Source organism: Bemisia tabaci, chromosome 9 (genome assembly GCF_918797505.1).
Source record: "Bemisia tabaci chromosome 9, PGI_BMITA_v3".
Classification (NCBI taxonomy): Eukaryota; Metazoa; Arthropoda; class Insecta; order Hemiptera; family Aleyrodidae; genus Bemisia; species Bemisia tabaci.
Window position 1 is genome coordinate 22,934,529 of NC_092801.1, and position 21,627 is coordinate 22,956,155.

The 21,627-nt window shown below is 38.8% G+C and overlaps 1 protein-coding gene across 1 annotated transcript in view; it reads right to left on the reverse strand.

Annotated features, from left to right (window-relative positions):
* Positions 1-4,073: 4,073 nt before the first annotated feature.
* Positions 4,074-21,627, reverse strand: part of Csgalnact (Chondroitin sulfate N-acetylgalactosaminyltransferase) — a 183,979-nt gene continuing 166,425 nt past the window's right edge. The window contains exons 5-6 of the mRNA XM_019047971.2: positions 17,164-17,311; positions 4,074-9,890 (exon numbers count right to left, since the gene is read on the reverse strand). Of these exons, the coding sequence (XP_018903516.2) occupies positions 9,660-9,890; positions 17,164-17,311 (379 nt within the window). The 3' untranslated portion in view covers positions 4,074-9,659. The remainder of the gene's footprint in view (positions 9,891-17,163; positions 17,312-21,627) is intronic.

Below are 21,627 nucleotides of genomic sequence, written 5' to 3' on the forward strand. Positions count from 1 at the left end.
TGACAGAAATTTGCGAGCTAAGCAATGTTATCTATGAAGAATTTCACGATAGACAAGATGGTGCCACTGGTTTTCTCTGAGATCAACTCCAAAGCTTAAGCTCCAGTGCTTAGATCGGAACTTCCTGACACACGCAATAGTTTGATGGCGTAAGCTATTGTAAAAAGTGAATTCAGTTGCCCTGGTAAAAATTGGCGATAGGAGCTGCGTTTCAAAATTCCATTGGAATTCTTATAGCCGGCTTAAGAAGGCAATAGAAGATCATATAGCTGGCTGTAGAAAGCGGAGCAAATCATATAGCCCGGCTATACGAAGCGATAAAAAAGTATGCAGCTGGGCTATAGTTCCTATCGCCGGGCTTTACACTTTATCGCCATCGGCTATGAAAGGCTAGAAGAAATTGTGTAGAAATTCGTGTGCTCAGGAAATCATTAAGTTTGATACAGAGCCAACATAATATTCACAAAACACACATTATATTTTCCTTTAATACATATTTTTTTTCATCAATTAAAATGAGAATAATCCATACAGGATGTGCAAACATTTCAAAATCACGAGTTGAAAAACGCTGACTCCGCAAGATTATATTGGAGCATAACACAGAGCGGAGCGGCGTGCTGCCAGCGATAAGCGCGCACCAGCGCCTACAAACCTAACTGGGATACTTCACGCATGGCGCAATGCGTGAAGTATCCCTGTTAGGTTTGTAGGCGCCAAGGAGCTTTTCGCGCTGGCTGCCCGCCCGCCGCGCCGCAGCGTGCCACGGCGCTTGAAGCAACTATTTCACACCAGAGGTATTGCACAGTATCATACGAAATTGAAGGCGCTCCAACATATTAGGAATGGCAGGCATCCTTTAAAAGTACGGAGCTTTCCTCGCAAAATAAATCAAGATACTACGGCTCAAAAATAGAGCGGTAGTCCACAAACTCAAGTCCTAGCATCCGTAATTGGACTGCATTTTGCAATTTGGGACTATATATTCCGGCTCATCTGAAAAAACACTTATGTGCATAGGGAAACCATTGGCACATACGTTGTTTTTAAACCGGGCCAGAATTTATAGTTCCAAATTGCAAAATGCAGTCCAATTAGTAACATGTAGCATACACTTTATCGCCTGGCTGTTGTTCAATCGCCATCGGCTATAAAAGGCTATAAGACATTGTGCAGCCGGCTATAGAAGCAATTGAAAATCTTACTGCCGGCTTTAGGTCTATGGTATTTTGGAACACAGATTCTACTGCCAATTTTTACCAGGGCGGCCATCTCTTACTTGCAATAGACCCATTCTAACGTAATTCTGAATTCATACATGAGCCGGTTTGATGACCGTTTGCAAGATAATGTACTTTAGTGAGATTATTTACATCTCTGCTATTTGGGCGAGCCTGATTGCAAGTGACGTGCGAACGGACGCAGTATATTTGAAATAGCGTAGCTCTGACCTTTCAAATCATGCGTTTGTGCAATGCCATTTCCGTGTCGTTCGACTCTCAAAAAGTCGGCTGCTCTTCTTCTGTGTGACAGCGGCCCATTTACACGGCGCCACTCAAACGAGGATTCACGCAGGCAATGAGCGGAAATTTGACGTCACACTCATACGTTCACAAATGCATTATGCTTACGCATCAGTACCAGAGAACCCGTGAAACATCCTTTTTCGCGAAGAGATGACGTCATTCCGAGGATCTTCTCGTATGACGTTGTTACTTCATTCTAATTGAGGTGAGTAACGCACTGCGCGGCCATTGCGTTTTAAAGTCGCGACTTCTGTCTGCCACGAAAACAGGAAAAGAGCTCTAATAGGGAATGTATTTTTCGGAGAAGGGCATAGAGGCATTGTCAGATTTACCCAGCTCTAGAGTCTCTTCATACGAATGGCCTGGTTACACGCTCAAATTTCCGTCCAATTCTGATCAAAATGATGACCAAGATGGCGGTTGAGAGTTATCTAGGTTGATGAGTAAAATTAATTAAAACAGCGTGTTGATTGAAATAAGCATAAAATAAGCACGGTTGTGTGGAAATCAGATGAAGGATGAGCCTCATAGTTCCATTATCTACCATCAAATTTTTGCAGGCCGCAGAAATTTGATGGTAGATGGTGCGCATAAGTCACCATTTGATCGAAAATTGATGGAAATTTGAGCGTGTAACCAGCATATGAGAGTAAAGATAATGCGAATCCATTTCTGATTGGTTCCCGTATTTTAGGCCTTTACGGCGTCAAAAACGGGAATAAAGGTTACGTTTTCACCAATAAATGTAGATTTCCAGGCGGCTGAAATTTTATGAATTTCGTAGTTAAATGGAATCTACTGAGTAAACTGAACATGAGGATACCCTCGGTTTATGAATTGAAAAATTATTGGGGAAGATATGACAAAATGACTAATCTGCTAAAATACATGCGCGTTTAAATGGGAAATGCCGCCAGATGACGTCAAAAGGCGGTGCATTTTTTCACTGGTGCCCAAGGGCTGGACGGAACGACTTTCCTTACGAGATGAGTCTGAAGCTCCTCAGACCACCACTCATTAGTCATCACGGTGGTGTAGGAGCGGGAGTTCACTTCAAAAATGTAGTAGCGAGTACTAGATTTCTCAAGTGCATATCACGCGGCTGATGGTTACGTCCCTGGTAAAAATTGGCGATAGGAGCTGCGTTTCAAAATACCATAGGAATTCTTATAGCCGGCTAAAGAAGGCAATAGAAAATCATATAGCTGGCTGTAGAAAGCGGAGCAAATCATATAGCCCGGCTATACGAAGCGATAAAAAAGTATGCAGCTGGGCTATAGTTCCTATCGCCGGGCTTTACACTTTATCGCCATCGGCTATAAAAGGCTATAAGAAATTGTGTAGAAATTCGTGTGCCTTGGAAATCATTAAGTTTGAAACGGAGCCAACATAATATTCACAAAACACACATTATATTTTCCTTTAATACATATTTTTTTTTCATCAATTAAAATGAGAATAATCCATACAGGCTGTGCGAACATTTCAAAATCACGAGTTGAAAAACGCTGACTCCGCAAGATTATATTGGAGCATAACACAGAGTGGAGCGGCGCGGCGTGCTGCCAGCGATAAGCGCGCACCAGCGCCTACAAACCTAACTGGGATACTTCACGCATGGCGCAATGCGTGAAGTATCCCTGTTAGGTTTGTAGGCGCTAAGGCGCTTTTCGCGCTGGCTGCCCGCCCGCCGCGCCGCAGCGTGCCACGGCGCTTGAAGCAACTATTTCACACCAGAGGTATTGCACAGTATCATACGAAATTGAAGGCGCTCCAACATATTAGGAATGGCAGGCATCCTTCAAAAGTACGGAGCTTTCCTCGCAAAATAAATCAAGATACTACGGCCCAAAAATAGAGCGGTAGTCCAAAAACTCACTAAGTCCTAGCATCCGTAATTAGTAACATGTAGCATACCGACGGTGAAACTACCAAACCACGTATCTCGGTTTGCGACGTCGCAGACTTCCTGTCATACTTTATTTTTTAAATGAAAAACTACTTAACATCCAGTCTTGAAAATTTCTGTGATTTTTCTTCTTGGTGCGGAGAAAATTCCGTGAAAATTTCAAGGAATGATACTGATTTGGTCTACTTCAACAAAATAAAATGTGAGCGTAGATTTTTAAACACCGCAAACGAGATACGTGGTTTGGTAGTTTCACCGTCGATACACTTTATCGCCTGGCTGTTGCTCAATCGCCATCGGCTATAAAAGGCTATAAGACATTGTGCAGCCGGCTATAGAAGCTAATTGAAAATCTTACAGCCGGCTTTAGGTCTATGGTATTTTGGAACACATATTCTACTGCCAATTTTTACCAGGAGTAGCCAGCTGCATGATTAAAACTTACAGACATTTTGCATTAGGTATACTGTACTTCCTTAAGGTTATACATTATTAGGAAGCTTGTAACCGTCAAAACTCATTTTTATCCGCGTAAGATATAATAAAAGGTACTGGTAAAGGGAAAACTTAATTATACGGTGGGTTATGATAATCAAGATCTAAATGATAAGGAGAAAAAATAAGAAAATTGATTTTGTAGGAAAAACAATTAACTTTTTATTTTCAAATTATTTTACACATGTATGATACAGCATTATACAAAATATAACAAAATTGAGTAACGTCATTAAAAAAGTAATCAACACAAAAGATTTTTAGTCAGGACAGTCATTTGAATTCTGCAGAACCCAACGTTTGTGACGGCAAACTAGGGACACGGAGTATTTACAAATGAAGATGTATACTTCTTCAAAAGTATCAGGAGATATGTTCTCTCTGGCAATAAGCATGTAAAAGGGGTTGCGCCATTCCGTTTGTTTTTTCATGGGGACTAGAGTGGCCTCAACTATTAATGAGAAAAAAACACTAAGAAGTGACCCGAACTGTATGTAACAAGGTGGAGAAATGGTGCTGGGTTCACACCATTCGCGAGGAAAACAAAGCCAAGAAGTTCCAAAAATGATAATTAGAGTCAAAATAAATTTTTTTACTCTATTGAGCACTAGAACAAAACTGAGGGGGAGAGTGTTCAGCTCAGGGCAGTTGGCATTGGACTATTAAGTTGAGGTCACGCCGATGAGAGATCATACCGGGATAGTGGTCAGTGAACCCAACTTGGTGACGAGTGTGATCTACTAATGCCTAGAGAAAAAAAAGGAGGTGTTTGCATTTCGGGCATCTTGGAATTTTTTGATGACTTGATGACGTAGGTGGGTACAGTGTGAAGGGGACGTCCCTGTACCCACCTACGTCATCAAGTCATCAAAATATTCCAAGATGCCCGAAATGCAAACACCTCCTTTTTTTTCTCTATGCTACTAATGAGGTCTAAAAATACCCAAACCGGTATAGATCTCTCGGTGTGACCTCACTTTAATAGTCCAATGCAAACTGCCTCAGCTGAACACTCTCCCTCCTCAGTTTTGTACTGGTGCTCCAGTGGCGTGGGGTGCTTTGCGATACATCGAATGATCTGCCATTTAAACCCATGGAAAAGGATCGATAAATAGGGTGTTCGCAGCGAACACCTTAATAATCGATTCTTTACCATAGGTTTAAATGGCATAACAATCGATATATCGCAATTCACGCTACGCTACTGTGGTGCTCATTAGAGTTAAAAAATTTACTTTTGACTCCAACTATAATTTTTGGAACTTCTTGGCTTTGTTTTCCCCGCGAAATGGTGTGGACCCAGCACCATTTCTCCAACTTGTCTCAACTATTATTAAACACCATAATTTCACTCAAAATTCGATTATGATAGTCCCACATTAAAGTGGGATCGAATTACTAAAGAATCTAAGTATGATCTTTACCGCATTATGTACACCTACTTGAGACTTTTTAGTTACTCAGAGAGAGTGATCGTGATCTACTTCGTGAAAAAATCTAATTGAAATTGGCTTCAGGGAATGCTATACATTCTATCAACAATTTGTTGCCATTTGAAATGGCAAAGACGATTATAGCTAATAGACAGTTGTAAAATCAATATATATTTTTGGAAATATACAGCCAACGAAGAGGACAATTTTTGCATATTATTAAAGGGGAAAAAAAATAGGAGTAGAGACATGAAAATTTGTTTTTTAAGTGGATTGCATTGTGCGTAAAGGAACCAAGAGCATTCCAATGTTGCTAGGATTGTACAACTTACGTTCTTTGCAATCAAATTACTGAAATCATTCACAAAATTGAATTAAGAAGGTAATTTTGGTCTTGAATTTATAGTTTATTGGGAGTAAAAGTAAAACTTGTTTGCATGATCAGTTTAGATTTGCAAGGTAAAAAAAGTTGCACAATCTGAGCGACATTGGAAAGCTCTTGGTTCCTATTTGAAAAATGCAATGCAATTGGTAGTAATATCGAAACATGTCATTTCGTTTATGCTCTCAATTTAATAATAAAAAAAATAACAACTGAAAAAACTTAAAAAAGTGTGTAACAGTTCAAACAAAATGTAAATAACAAAATTCAATGGAAAAGTTTATCTTTTTTAACAAGAAGCTTTGATCATCAGGGAGAATAAATTTGAATTATTTTCACCGAGGAAAACATTTTAGTCAAAACAAGGAGTACGAGATAATACACGAACCTTTCGGGAGACATGAGGGGCTGTCTATCAACAATGATTACTCATACGGTGACTCATAATTGGAGTACATTTTGCAATTTGAAACTATAAATTCTAACCCGGTTTAAAAACAACGTATGTGCCATTAGTTTCCCTATGCACGTAGGTGTTTTTCCAGAAGAGCCAGAATTCATAGTTCCAAATTGCAAAATGTAGTCCAATTGTAGATGAAGAAGTGAGATTCAGAGGAGCTTTATTGCACTACACTGATACGAAGTCTTACTCGCATTTGACATCTTATAAAACTCAAGAACAGCTTCAAGTTTTCTTTTGGAATTTTTTGTGGTAGTTCATGGTGATTTGAAGGACATTTCAAAGGACTCTTGATGTAAAAAACGAACCGGTAAAAAATCTGAAACATTTGAATGATGGAGCGAATTTTTCACAGAATATGCATTAAGAATAGTTTTACTTATACCTCATTTTTTTTCTCAAAAAATGCACTTATGCGCCTTATCCACAAAGCCCCTCAATTTATTTTCACTAAAATTCTTCCTCGGCGATACAGAAGGCACTTAAACCAACTTGGATCACTTGGCTCTTATCTGGACTGCATTTAGCAACGATGAACACCTATTTGGATCGCGTATAGCAAAAAGAAACCAAGCCACATCAGCTGTTGCTACCTTTAACAGGGCAATTTAATTTTGTATATGAGGACGTTTGTGCGGATTTTTTTTTGAAATTTATAGAAATTTGCTACGCACTATGCAGGAAATTCACTAAAATTTGCACCAAAATCCGCGAACCGTTTTCATGTAAAAAGTTAAGATGCCCGATTCAATTTGGCAATAGCTGATGTGGCTCGATTCATTTCTGCCTAACGCTGTCCATTTCTGGCTCACGATAGAGGCTTTTACCCTTCCTGCGGCAACTTATGGTACAACTTATGGTAAAATGCGCCAGAAATAGTTGTTCGTTACTGCAAAATGTAGTCAATTTGCATATTTTGTCGTTTCTCGGACGGAAAAGCGTGAATCCCTTCCAAGGTTGCAAATTGAATACAAAATTACTTTTTTACATGAATATACTCATCCATATTTCGTTAAAAATTGTTTGTGATTTTTGCATGAGATCAGAGGCAAAATTTGTAACATTTTCAGTCAGCGATGCCTAAGATTCTCCGCACTGAAAAAAAAGTATCACAATTAAAACTATACTCCTGGCTGATTTTAGCGCCAGATATAAGAGTAGTTGCACTTGCCAGAGGTATGGTTGACCCAACCATATTTTCGGCAGATTCAACCGTACCTCCGACTGGTGCAGTTACTGTTATATATCTTGCGCCAAAATCAGCCAGGAATATACTACCTGCTAAGAAAAAACGCTGTATGAACATTCGAGCATTGCCAAATGTCTCCCGAAAAAACATGTATTGTTGAGGAAAGTTACGCATATTTTTTCGTGAAATTTTCGAATTTGTTAGATCAAGTTGCGAACAAAATTATCTGAAAAATTCGACAAAAAATATTCAACATTTTTCCAGTTAATTCTGTTTTTAGTACAGGAAATCTGGCGACGTCTAAAAGCTCATACGGTGCTCCTCCTTAGCACGGCGGTATATTTGAGATTGTGAATCCTCTATTTCCGTGGCGAGTAAAAATGCGATTTGTGCACTGAAAAAAAAAGATTGGTAGAATTTACCACTCTTTCAAAATAGAATTCAAAATAGATTCTACCAGAAAAATGGTTACCTGTACCAGTACTACCAGTGTATAGTAACGTTTACCTTTCTTCTGGCAGAATTGATTCTGAATTGGATTGCATTTTGCAAAAAGGAACCACTAGCATTGCAATGTTGCTAAGATTGTGCAACTTCTTTTGTCTTGGAGGAAAAACCCGATTATCCATTAATAATTTCTATTTTACTCGCTAAAAACTGTAAATTTAAGACAAAAATTACCATCTAAAGAGCCGTATGCAAAAACGACATTTTTCGCCCCCCCACTAAAACTTATTCAAACTTCGTCTATCAGTTACTAATACTGGAGCGCTTCTTTCCCCAAATTTTCAGACCCCCAAAAAATTTTGGGGGGGGGGCGCTAAGGGGGGTGGAAGTCAAAACCTGTGACCCTCGATATCTTTCGAACGAAACAAGATATTGAGGCCCGGTTTGGACGAAAAATCGTCAAAAATTGCATACTTTAAGATTCTAAAGGTCAAAATCCCAAAATTAAATTTTTAACTTAACTTATGTGCTTTTTTTCAGTTTTTGAGGAAAAACAATTTTTTTTAAACAGATTAAACTGAAATTTCACATTTTTTGATTTAAACCAAAACCAGTATTTTAAATTGTTCGTCTTTTTCCGCATCCAACGAGTGGTCGTATAAGCTGGGAAACCGAACGGTTCCGGAGTTATGATCGATTGAAGTTTCCGCTCAACGCGCGCCGACCGATTTTCGCGCGCAAAAAAGTCGGATTTGACTATTATTAAATCAGATTTAATGTTCAAACTGAGCAAAATGCATTATTAGGGACTCTTGAGGGTCGCTGAGTGCAGAAAGTACAGATACTTCCAAAAAATTCACGTTTTTAAAATTACAGCTCCGGACAGGACCACTGAGCGGCCGGTCGGCGCTCAGTGGGCCTCTAAAATAGCGCTACGGAGCTGTAATTTTAAAAACGTGAATTTTTTGGAAGTATCTGTACTTTCTGCACTCAGCGACCCTCAAGAGTCCCTAATAATGCATTTTGCTCAGTTTGAACATTAAATCTGATTTAATAATAGTCAAATCCGACTTTTTTGCGCGCGAAAATCGGTCGGCGCGCGTTGAGCGGAAACTTCAATCGATCATAACTCCGGAACCGTTCGGTTTCCCAGCTTATACGACCACTCGTTGGATGCGGAAAAAGACGAACAATTTAAAATACTGGTTTTGGTTTAAATCAAAAAATGTGAAATTTCAGTTTAATCTGTTTAAAAAAAATTGTTTTTCCTCAAAAACTGAAAAAAAGCACATAAGTTAAGTTAAAAATTTAATTTTGGGATTTTGACCTTTAGAATCTTAAAGTATGCAATTTTTGACGATTTTTCGTCCAAACCGGGCCTCAATATCTTGTTTCGTTCGAAAGATATCGAGGGTCACAGGTTTTGACTTCCACCCCCCCTAGCGCCCCCCCAAAATTTTTTGGGGGTCTGAAAATTTGGGGAAAGAAGCGCTCCAGTATTAGTAACTGATAGACGAAGTTTGAATAAGTTTCAGTGGGGGGGCGAAAAATGTCGTTTTTGCATACGGCTCTTTCATAGTTTTTCACGATTTCCGCAAATTTATTGCAAAACATGAAGTTGCACAATCTTAGCATCAATGCAATGCTAGTGGTTCCTTTCTGCAAAATGCAATCCAATTGACACTGTGTGAAATATAGCGTGAAGGAATGGTATATTATACCAATTTTTTTCAGTGTGAGGGGAAATTTGGCAACATTGAAATGTAATTACATCCTTTCGTAAAGGAAACGACGCTTTGAGCTGATTGACTCCTCTGATTACGATTTTGTGCCGTTGAGAGCGACGAGCTTGGATTTGAGTCGTTGATCCTCTGCTGGCGACTTGTTGGTGCTTCGGGCGAAGCTGAACTGACTCGAGTACTTGGTAGAGTTGATTTCGTTCTGGTAGACGAGGAAGCCCATCTGAGAATGCGACGCTTCGTTCAAAGCTCGGAGCCGAATGCAGCCGCGATACTGGTCCACGGACATGTGTTCCTCCTCCGAGCAAGTCTGCAACAATCCAACGAATGGCATTAGAACAAAAATTATTATTGCTGTCCTAACGTTTTAATGCCACCTTTATCATACGAAGAAAAATGTTTCGTCTATGAACCGTAAGTACGCGGTGTTCTTAGTGGCGGATCCAGCCCCCCCCCCCCCCTCTGTTACCAAAAATTGGTGGAAAAGACCCAGGTAGCATTATCCAACGGAAAAATCGCGATTTGTTGCGATTTTGTCGGCGATAAAATCGCTAAGGTCATCAGCAACATCTGAGCGATTATCCTCGATCTTGTTGCAATAAAATCGCGATTTTATCGCTGGGCAATTTATCGCAACACTATTGTAACAAAACTCGCGATATATGGCGATTTAGTCTTGATTTTATCGACGAAAATTGATCGCGATTTAATTGAACAAATAAATTACGATGCGTGGCAATTTTATCGCCATAAATCGCAATGGACCACTAGACAAGGTACGAATTTAAGCAATCTGATACATGTTTCTTAATCAGAATTTCAAGTAGAACACGATTCACATTATGAAAATTACCGAAATCAATTTCTAGACAGATATTAACGTTTTTATTTCGCACTGATTACGAGGAATTTGAACTGCCCGCTCACAAGAAACTCAAAGCTCTACGTGAGTCAAATCGCGCACTACAACGGTTTCAGCAAGCTTCTCAATCGAGCAATGTTCATTTTCCACCATGTGTTGTTCAAACAATTGGTAATTTGCTATAGCTGAGCCAAAGTGTCAAGATTGAAGTTGAAGATTTTTACATCGCAGAGACTGTCATGATAAACATTTAGCGCGCGATGTGAATCACGTAGAGCATTGAGTTTTCATGAGCGGGTGGTTTGAATTCACGCATCAAGAATCATTAAATATCTTCGTCAGGAGTTGATTTCGGTAATTTTCGTTGTGCGTATCGTGTTCTACGTGAAATTTTGATTGAGAAACATGTATGAGAATGCTGAAATTCGTACCTTGTCTAGTGGTCCATTTTTTATTCTATGATATTGCGATAAAATGCCACCGATATAATCGCGATAATCTACCGATAAAATCGCTATTTATCGCGATCACTGCTACTTGGGGAAGGAAAAGGGTGGCAAGGGGAGAGTAAAGGGAAAGGAGGAAATCTTTTCTATTCTAATAAAATCATTTGTAATACGCTTTATGGACGGGGTGAGAAAGGGGAGTAAGACGTTCGATAGGTAGGAGTGAGAAAGAGGAGTTCAAAGGCCAGAGTTTTAAGAGAGTGGGTCTTTAATTTTAGAGGCATTTGCTTAGTCACGGACAGCTTTATGTGGCCCTGCCAAGGTCGACTTCCAAAAGAGTCATCAAAATTCAGAGTAAGGAGAAAGTCGTTCAAAATAGTGTGTGTGGGAAATTTTTCTTCGAAACATAATTGTGTTACTCAGTTGAAAATTAATTGCTCATCAACCGCCAACGGGAGTTTTCGACGATTTCGCTGACCGCGCAGCCTCCCGGGGGCCCGGCCGCGTGGCAGCCAGGGGGCAGAGCCCCCTAGTTGCTCCTAAAAATCTGAGATGGTTTTAAGACAGACCTATATAACCAAAGTTTACCAAACCAAGTGTTATGCAACACTGCAGAGATAAATAGTCCATATACTAAAATGAAATTACTCTGAGAGAGGTATTATTCGTCAATATCGGTTAACGAACCAAGAGTTCAATTTGACAAACCGAATAGTTGGGATGATATGTAACACCGGACGTTTGGTTCATGAGACTGAACTTATGTTTCAGAGGCATTATGAGCCGGTTTTACTGTATCCAAAACTTTCAAGAGAAAATATTCATAACCCTCCACAAAAATGAACATTTTACCGGAGAAAATTTGCTGACTCGTGAATATATATACGGCGTTTTCCCTTATCACGGCAGTACCGTTCCTGGCGTAATAACAAGAATCCTTACATTTCAGAGCCACCCTGTATAGAGGAAAAAATAAAAATATTCACGGGGCTGATCGTTCGTCAATCACGGTTGAAAAACTATTCATATTTTTTTGAAGGTGGCCGGAGGTGCAATGAGGTATACCAGTCACGTGGCGTGCTTTGCGATGTATCGATTGATCTGCCATTTAAACCTATAGAAAAGGATTGATAAACGTGGTGCTCACGGCGAACACCTTAATAATCGATTCTTGACCACGGATTCAAATGGGAAAATATCGATAGCTGTCAGTCACGCCTCGATTACTGATCAGTAGCGCGGCGTGCTTTGCGATATATAGATCGATCTGCCATTTAAACCTACATAAAAGAGTCGATAAACAGGGTGTTTGCAACGGACATTTTAAAGATCGATTCTTCACCACAGCAACAAATGGGGACTTATCGATAATCGATCATTAACGGCTCGCCACTGGGGTATACCTTAACAAAAACAATCACACAAACCACGATTCATTCAAACGATAAACATTCGTCAGCGATGCCACCATGCGTGACCGCTGGCGAATTCACTCACATTCACCAGTTGCATTATTTCACAGCGACACAGTCACCCGCACTCCGATAAAATAAACATCATTGACGTAGTTGCCACTCTATATTGCCCTTATTCTTATCCTGGGGACTTATGATCCGAGTGAGAGAAGAAGCTATAAAATAAGTTTGAATCTCCGGAAAGAATGAAGTGCGAACTTACGTCATTTTATGAGGACCTGGAAATATATGTCGCAGGCAGTTAGTCAAAACAGGCATTTTATCAAAGGCCTGGGCGGGTAGTCAAATTTTGACAGTTTGCGGAATTCTGAATATATGACAAGGAGTTCACGGGTTTTAAATTTTTGGGGAGGATAACTCTTCAAATCCACGACATCTCGTTCCTTCCTTTTTTCATGCCTTTATCACATTTAAATGTTAAAATTATAAAAATTCTATTTTTCAAGACGTGCTGAAAATTTCATGAGAAACAGGATCTTGAAATCGTTTAAAATACTATTCTATGCTGCATATTTTTACAGGTAATTCATTCTTACACGAGCACCGAATTATTTTGTCTAAAATTAGGGTAAACAGTCAAAATTTCAATCTAAGTAACACTATTTGACTATTTGCCTATAGGCATTGGATAAAATGCCTGATTTGACTATTTGTCTTCGACATATTCACAAATATGCAAGAGAAAGAAATAAATAAATAAAACGAGGGAAAGGCTCGCACACAAATTCTGTTTCATTATAATAAAAAAAACTAAATTACTTTTTTCAGTACGTATAGTTTTTTTATAAATCACATATTGTAACTTACTATTTGCTTAATTTCATTATTTCCCCTAGTTATTTGAAATTTATTATCACTTTCAACTATAGTACTATATTACGTCGGTATTAGAGAGGCGGTCATGCGGGATTTTAAAGTTTCTCAGCATAAATTTACATTGTTGCTTTTTTTAAAATTTCCCGCAATACCGCCCATTCGTTGCGGTAAGCCATTTAATCGGCGGGAGAGTTTACCAATCTATCCGCAGGATCGAAATCCAGAAGCTCTTACTTTTGGCACTTAAAAGCCTAATTACGAGTATTTTCGTTCTCCACAATGCACACGCACAAGCTCGTTTTCTTGATACCACTATTCGAGCTCCTGTGTGTTGCAGAGTATCATCTCTATTTGAAGGCGCTTTGGAAAACGGATGAGAGGAACATTCGAATTACTCAACGGCGTGCTTTCTTATAGCGGTATCGTTATGTGATTGACTCTGAGTTTGTGTTACGGCTCCGATTCGAGTGATAGGGTGCTCGTGAACAGGATTATTGCGTTGTTCTATTGTTTTATAAATTATTTTTACTAATTCTCATGCTTGGTACTTAATTATTGTAGTCGTCATCCCGTAAACTTCGTTGAATGTATTTCGGCGGTGAAACTGTAGCAATGCAAATCTTGGTTTATGACGTTGCAGAGTTCCTATTTATTTTTTAAATGGGAAAATACTCACAGTCACTTCTTGAAAACTTCCCATTATTCCTACAACTTTCTAGTCAAACAACAGCGTTGCATAAAATTATATCAAATGCCTGCAAAAAGGTTATATCTATCTCTTCTTCCTACATCAACTCATAATATTACAAACTTAACATGTCTACAATAAAAAAAAAATTTAAAAAGCGGGTGACAAGGCTAAAATTTCACATACACAAAACCAAAACGTTTCGGCTGAAAATGCAGCCATCCTCAGTTGGATAAATCAAAATAAAAATGGTTAAAAATCTAAAATAGTACCTGATAAGTACCTTTCAATTGGGAATGTTGTTATTATCCAACAGCATGTTGTTCTTAACATGTCTAACGATATCAGTCCAGTTGATGTGGTTAGACCTCTCCTACCCCTACCAACTGTCACCCCAGTTGCCGTCACTGTGTATAATCCTATGATGATCAGTAGCGAAGCATGAACGATCGATTCTCGAAATTCCTTCATTTGAGACTATGGTAAAAAATCGATTATTTAGGTGTTCGTTTCGAACACTCTGTCTATCGATCCTTTTCCATGTGTTTAAGTGGCAGATCAATCGATATATCGCGAAGCAATGCCACGCCACTACTGGCGATGACCACTGCCCGGAAACTAAAGAGCCTGCTGGCGATAATTATAGAAATGCGGGTTTCCTGAACAATGAGACATTCATTTAGTTTACTCAGGGTCACAACGAGAAACAAAAGGCGGAATCAATCAAAGTCTGCATGTGCGCTTTGGTTAATTGAACGGATTTATGCTAAAAGGAACTATGTCTCACGGGAACCTTTTGCACATAGTTCCTTTTAGCGTAAACACGTCCAATTGATCGAGGGTCAACGCATTTCCGAGGTTCGGAACTCCAACTGCATGACTGCAACAGACTGGCAATCGACGTTCTCAATGTTTGTCAATTTTGTTAATTGAGTCGACGTCTGCGAAAACTTCTGTTGTGCAATACCGGGTTTCATAATTGCGGTGGGTTTCTTTTGTCCCACGACACTGATGAATAGGATCGATCTCTTTTGTAAACGTTTAATTGCACTTAGGGGATTATTTATAAAATTGTTCGACATTCCTAACGTCTTAAACCATCTTGTGTCGGTAAGTTACAACAAAATTGTGGTGATCAGTGAAAATGTCCAGTCTGAAATGTCCAACTATAAAAATGTGCAATAATAATACTCACTATTGTAATGTCCTCTTTTTCATGTCCATGACATAAAATGTTTGAAAGCAATAACATGAAAATAAACCTGCTGTAGAACGTGCTGATGAGGAGGAAAACCCCTAATTGTGTCAATGACATAGGTAAAGTTGTTTACTGTGGGCAAATTCATAGTTACATGCCATTTTAGCGCTATGGGCATTAGATAATATGGGTATTTTTGTTAAGTCGACATTTTATGTGACGGACATTTAAAAGAGGACATTACGACAGTAGGTATTTTTCATTGGACATTTTCATAGTTGGACATTTTAGACTGGACATTTTCACCTGTCACCCGAAATAGTCCACTCAAATTCTAAAGCACTGTCTTGGACATCGGACGTTTTCGCATACGTCGATTCAATTAATATGAATACTCAAATAATGGAGAATTTGCAGGTGTCTGAAACTTGATGAATTTCGTGTTTAAATGGAAATTGCTGAGTAAACGGAACAGGAGGATACCCTTGGTTCATAAATTGAACAATTATTGACGGAGGTATGACAAAATTATCTAATCTGTTAAAATTCATGTGTTTAAATGCACTGGAAAAAAAAACATATTGGATCCAGAGTCCAGACTCTTAAAAACATCGACAAGAAAAAACACTCTTGATTCAATCGGATTTTTGCTTAAATCAAGAGCCAAGCCTCTTAATTTGAGCGGATTTCCTTTTGATTTAAGCAAAAATCTGATTGAATCAAGAGTATTCTTTCTTGTCGATGTTTTCAAGAGTCTGGACTCTAGATAAAATGTATTTTTTTCCCAGTGTATATTGCAGCCGATTTTTAACGGCAATAAAGCTTTTCCTGGCTCGTTTTACTGGCACCCATAAGCGCAAGTGACTTACCTTACTGCTTTTACCACCCCAAAAGCGTGAATCTTCATTTGAGTTTTTGAATATTTGCGCTTTTGTGATTTTAAAATTACAATATTTGAGTCATTTTTATAAGAAACAAATAACGCCGCAGTGAAATTTCACTGCGGCGAAAGTTTGCAGCAGAGACCTCACACGAATCTACCCCCGACGGTTTGGTTTGTCGGTTTAAGAGCGTGGCTCTGAAATGGAAACTCCAGGGCCGAAATTCTCATGAATGTGGCAAGTCGGTTCGCAGCTGCCTCGCTTTATTGTCGGAGCCTCAGAGAGAGAGAGACAAAGTGACCAGTGACAAGTTACTTTGGGTGTGGTCAATGGTCATCTCTCACCCCTTCTTTTGAATTATTTTTCCCCGACCGGTGTGCTTCACATTCCTGCATTCATCATCATTATAAATAGCTCGCCATTTTTTTTTTTTTTTTTTTTTTTTTTTTTTTTTTTTTTTTTTTTTTTTTTTTAAATCTATTTTTATACAGAGGGAATATAGTGGTATGGCTAAAAAAGACGGATAAAGGATGAAAATAGACCACACCAGACATAACGGTGACCGAAGCATCGTAAGCATTTTCTCTCGAAAACAGCAGACAACACTTCAAAACTCGGCAATCGATTAAAAATTATATTATAGAACTATCGGATTATATCGATTGAAAAAGATATCAGTAAAACAAATTGTAAATAAGTAAAATTTTTAAAGTTTAAAAAATCGTATCAATAAAAATTTAAATTTCTTCTTCAATAAAGATTCTAAATCGAGAGAGACTTGATTTACGAATTGCACCATTGGTGAGTATTACGTGTGATTTAAAAATAGCTCTTTAGCAAAAATATGTCCAGATCTAACGGCGTCAATGTTTCAATGAATTTACGGGCTGATTGTTGAAATTGATAGACAAAGCTATAGACACAGAGGACAAAAAAGCTATGGAGGGAGTCTATTGGTGTAAGCTGGTGGTTGCAATGGACAAAGGACGTAAATAATAGACTAACCAACGGCTACCTACGAGAGACCCGATAGTTAGTCCATGATTTACCCCCTTAGTCCACAAGAACCACCCATTTCAACGAATAGGATCGCTCCATACTCCCTATGTCTTCTTTGTCTATCGCTTTGTCTATCAAATTCAACAATCAGCCAACTGACCTGGATGAGTTAAGGATCAAATATAATCAATTTTTTGTTAATTTCTTTTGATACCAACCTTGGGATGCCAGATATGGAATATGCCGGGATCTGTTGCTCTGACAACTTTGATTTTACTCCTCAAATATTTTCTGTATAAAGAAATGTCTTCAAGGCCTCGCCTTAAGAATTTGTCCGATTGCTCGTGCATTCGCAGAAAATCAGACCTGGAACAAACGGACGATAGGTATTAAAAAAATAGCTCTCAGCGCCTGTAAATTCACTATACGAATGATAATGGCAAACTTGTTTGATTATGACGGAAGAACGTATTTTTAATCGAAGGTTTCAAAGTTCCTTAGGCAAAAAGACGGTTTGATATTTTGTCGTTTTTTCACAAAAAAACGTAAATATATTTCAATTTTGCAAAACTTTCCTTAAAAAGTTTAATTTTTAAAACGACTGTTGAATCGTTATCGAGTGATCCTGATCGATAAAGCCCTATCTCAGCAATACTGTTTATCGATCAAGGTCATTCAATATATATTCAACAATTTTATCGAATGATCCTGATCGATAAATCCCTATCTTAGCAATGTTGCTTATTGATCAAGGTCATTCGATATCGATCAAGGGCATTCGATATCGATCAAGGGCATTCGAAATAGATTCAACAATCGACCAGCTGGACACCATTAAAAGGAATAGAGAAAGCACCTATGGAAAAGCAAAGGCTTGAACTTCACGTGGTCACAGGGAAAAAGAATGAGATAATATTAGTTAGAGCTTGATTTACAGCCGCGCCGTGTTCGATGGGATAATTAAAGAAGACGGATGGAGGTCGGCTGCCAAAATAGGGGCACTTTATTGGCTTTAAACTTCAGCTGCAGTCGCAATGGATATCAGATGAGCCTGCAATAAATATTTTCATGCATTTTACGCAAGCGCACGACACGGCGCTATTCCCAATTAATATAAATAGTACAAAGTACTCTGTATATGTTATTTTACATTCTAGGCCTCATATAAAATTGACTTTTTGTAGTTTGTACATATATATTGAGTTTTTACACATTAAATTAATAATTTGCAGAATAATTAAAAATCAAGAAGCAGGAATAATTTAACTAATTAATAAAAGGAACCCAAACAATGGGCCTGTTGCAAACTTTTGCTAGAGCAAAAATAAGAGTTGTTTCTTATAGATAATGCCTCAAAAATCACGATGAGCGCATCGGCAAAGTCTGAAATGCACTCATAACTTCACAGTCTGCGTAAGAAATTTGCGGTTTTTTGAGCTTCCCGCTTCATAAACGATACTACGGCACAGGTGAACATTTTGTAAGAGGAGTCGTTCCATCGTCGGCAATTATCATCATGGCCGACGCCAATCCGCCAAAACACGTTTGATGGGACGAGATAACACCTGAACTGGATTAGACCAAATAACAATCGGTGTGTTAACGTTCATATTTTCCACGCCCGAATTGATTGACCTTGAACTCTCCTCGAATTACGCGCGGAACTGCGCGCAAGCGTCGGCCATGATGAAAATCGCCGACGATGGAGCGACTCCTCTAACAAAATGTTCACCTGTGCCGTAGTATCGTTTTTGAAGCGGGAAGCTTAAAAAAACGCAAATTTCTTACGCAGATTGTGAAGTTATGAGTGCATTTCAGACTTTGCCGATGCGCTCATCGTGATTTTTGAGGCATTATCTACAAGAAACAACTCTTATTTTTGCTCTAGCAAAAGTTTGCAACAGGCCCATTGGAAAATCTCGTCATGTAAATACAGAAGATTCGAAAACGCCTTCAATTGAGGCGTGATACATCACGCGTTCTTGAGAGTTCAAATAGATGTATCATTGCGCCTTAGCAAGGCGATGGAAGTTTAATATTGAAATATCGTCCCCGCTTGGTTTTTTGGCTTTCCTGTACCGGATGTATTTTCTTACAAAAAGCAAGCACATTAGTGAAATCATTGTTTGGGCAATGCTGCCGTGCTAAGGAAGAACGCCGTATGAACATTCGAGAGTTGCCAAATTTCCTTCGATAAAATGTTATTTTCGGGGAAAGTTATGAATATTTTCTCTTGAAATTGTCAGGAACTTTGGGTGAAATTACGAGCAAGAGTATCTGAAAAATTGGAAAGAAAATATTAATATGTTTACCAGAAAATTCGTGTTTTATCAAATGAATTTAACAACGCCTAGAAGTTCATACGACGTTTTTACTTGGCACAGCAGAATAGGCAACTAGACAAGGTTTAAACTAAAAGACTACGTCACACGTTTCCTCTTCAAAACGTTACATAGAAAACGATTCACAAAACGGAAAATTCGGAAATCAACTCCGATTCTGACACAAGACAAAATACGTTTCTTTTTATGAATTGCTGACTTTTATTTCTAATTTTTTTAAAAATTCTATAAGTAATGATTCCTTGCCAGGTAGCCGTCTTCGTTTAACATCGCTTGGCGCTGAGATTGGTGGGTGGAAAAATTCTACCAGCTTGCAGCGGAGATGGAGAGTGAGAGATAAGTGGAGGAATCCAGGCGGAATTTCCGGGATTTTCCGTCTCTACGTCGCGGCTCATCGACGGATCTGCCCCAGTAAAGAATGCGGGCTCATTAAAACACTATTGCCGGATTTTGCAGCGATTTGTCTTCACTGAGTGGTGCCATGGAGTGCAGAAATGAAGCGCATTTGCAAATGGCGCGAGTACAGTTTCGATATCAGTATCGAATGCAATGTTTTCTCTCTAAAAAAACCACGCCTTTGTCACGTTGAATTTCTCTGTTAAAATTGGTAAGTGAGTGCTTTAGTCTCCTGACAACAGAACTGCGATCTCAAAATTGGAGAAAAATGACGAGTAGCTGAAAAATTGGAACCAATTGATGCGATATATCGCATGCCGTTCTGACACAAAATATGGCGTCCATCGAATCACCTTAACTTGGAAGCACGATACTCGGTAGTATTCGTCACTCTGTGTGCAATTTCACCAGCGAATAATTCTCATGCAATTTCACAACTCAAAGTGAGTAGTAGAGAGCGGGGTGGAGATGACTCCTTTTTCTCGAGTGGTTGCCCGGAATAATGCCTCGCCAAGCTCTCACCGTCTTGCGGGTGATTAAATAAGATAATGGTGATTAAATCAAAGGACGGTGATTAAATGTAAGGCAGAGTAGGATTTAAACATACGAGTACATAGGCACAGCGCTTACCGTTTCCATACTTCATCGTGCATGACACTCATTGACACGTAACTAATTTATCACTCGAATCGCAAAAAGCACACGGTTTCATGTTAAACAGAGCTCACCTCAAAAAGTTGGCTACGCGTTTATGACGGCAGAGGCGCAGGAAATCTCAGCGGAAGCTCTCGAAGAGAACCTTTTCAACTTATTCTGTAGCAAATCGGCTTGCTCCAGTTTCATTCCTTCCCATTACTTAAAAAAAAAAGGTTTGACTTTTTTATGTGCGTGGGAGTAGAACTATTCAACGGTTTCCTAGCACAATGGAAGCGTTTCGCGACGGTTGAGAAATCTGCCGCGTAAGGAAAAACGCCGTATGAGCCTTTAGGCGTCGCCAAGTTTCCTTTGATAAATCACGAATTTTCAGGCATATTTATACCTACCCACTTTTCTTCCGATTTTTCTGAGAATTTCGCACGTAGTTTTATCTAAATAGTTAAACAATTTCAAGGAAAAAATTGATACTTTTCCTCAAAAATAAACATTTTATTCGTGAAAATTTGGCAACTCTCGAATGTTCATATACGGCGTTTTTTCTTAGCACGGCAGAAATGCTTTGCTTTGCATTAGGATTGATGAGCTCATTTTTTCGGAATCCTTGCTCTGTGCCATTCGAATAATAATATATTCGAGAATGAGAAATTTGCAGTAATTACAAGTCAAAGAGATACTTGAACTACATTTGGACTTATTTCTACCAAACGGAACAATGCGCATGGCGCCCTGGAGACCCATAAGAATATATGCATAACAGGGCTCACGTTATAATGCATGTAGTTCCGTTTGGTAGAAATACGTCCATTTGGAGCTCCATAGAGCAGAAATCCAAGTTTTTGGATCACAAAGGGTGTGCTTGTTGAGAAATTTATATTTCGTTTCTCGCGAAGATAATTTTCATCAAAAATGCTACTTATATAAACCGCAGATTACTTAGAAAAAGTATCTCTATATCGTTTCGAGAATTTGTCGTACCCAGAATGGAAGAACATAACTACATTTGGACCGTATTTAGCAAAAAGGAACCAGTGCAATTACAGTGTTTCCAAAATCGTGCAACTTCTTCTTTACTTTTAAAAATACTTAATATATGTACAGTATTAAAATATACACAATTATTTTTCTTTAAAATTAGCAATTTTTTTGGTGGAAAGCAAAAACTATTTGCTATTCTAAAAGATTTTTTAAATAATTATGAAGAAGATACATTACTAAACCACAAGGTCGGATTTACCTACTTGCCGCCCATGGGCCGCCGGTATTTTTCCGCCCCCTTCTCATCGTTTT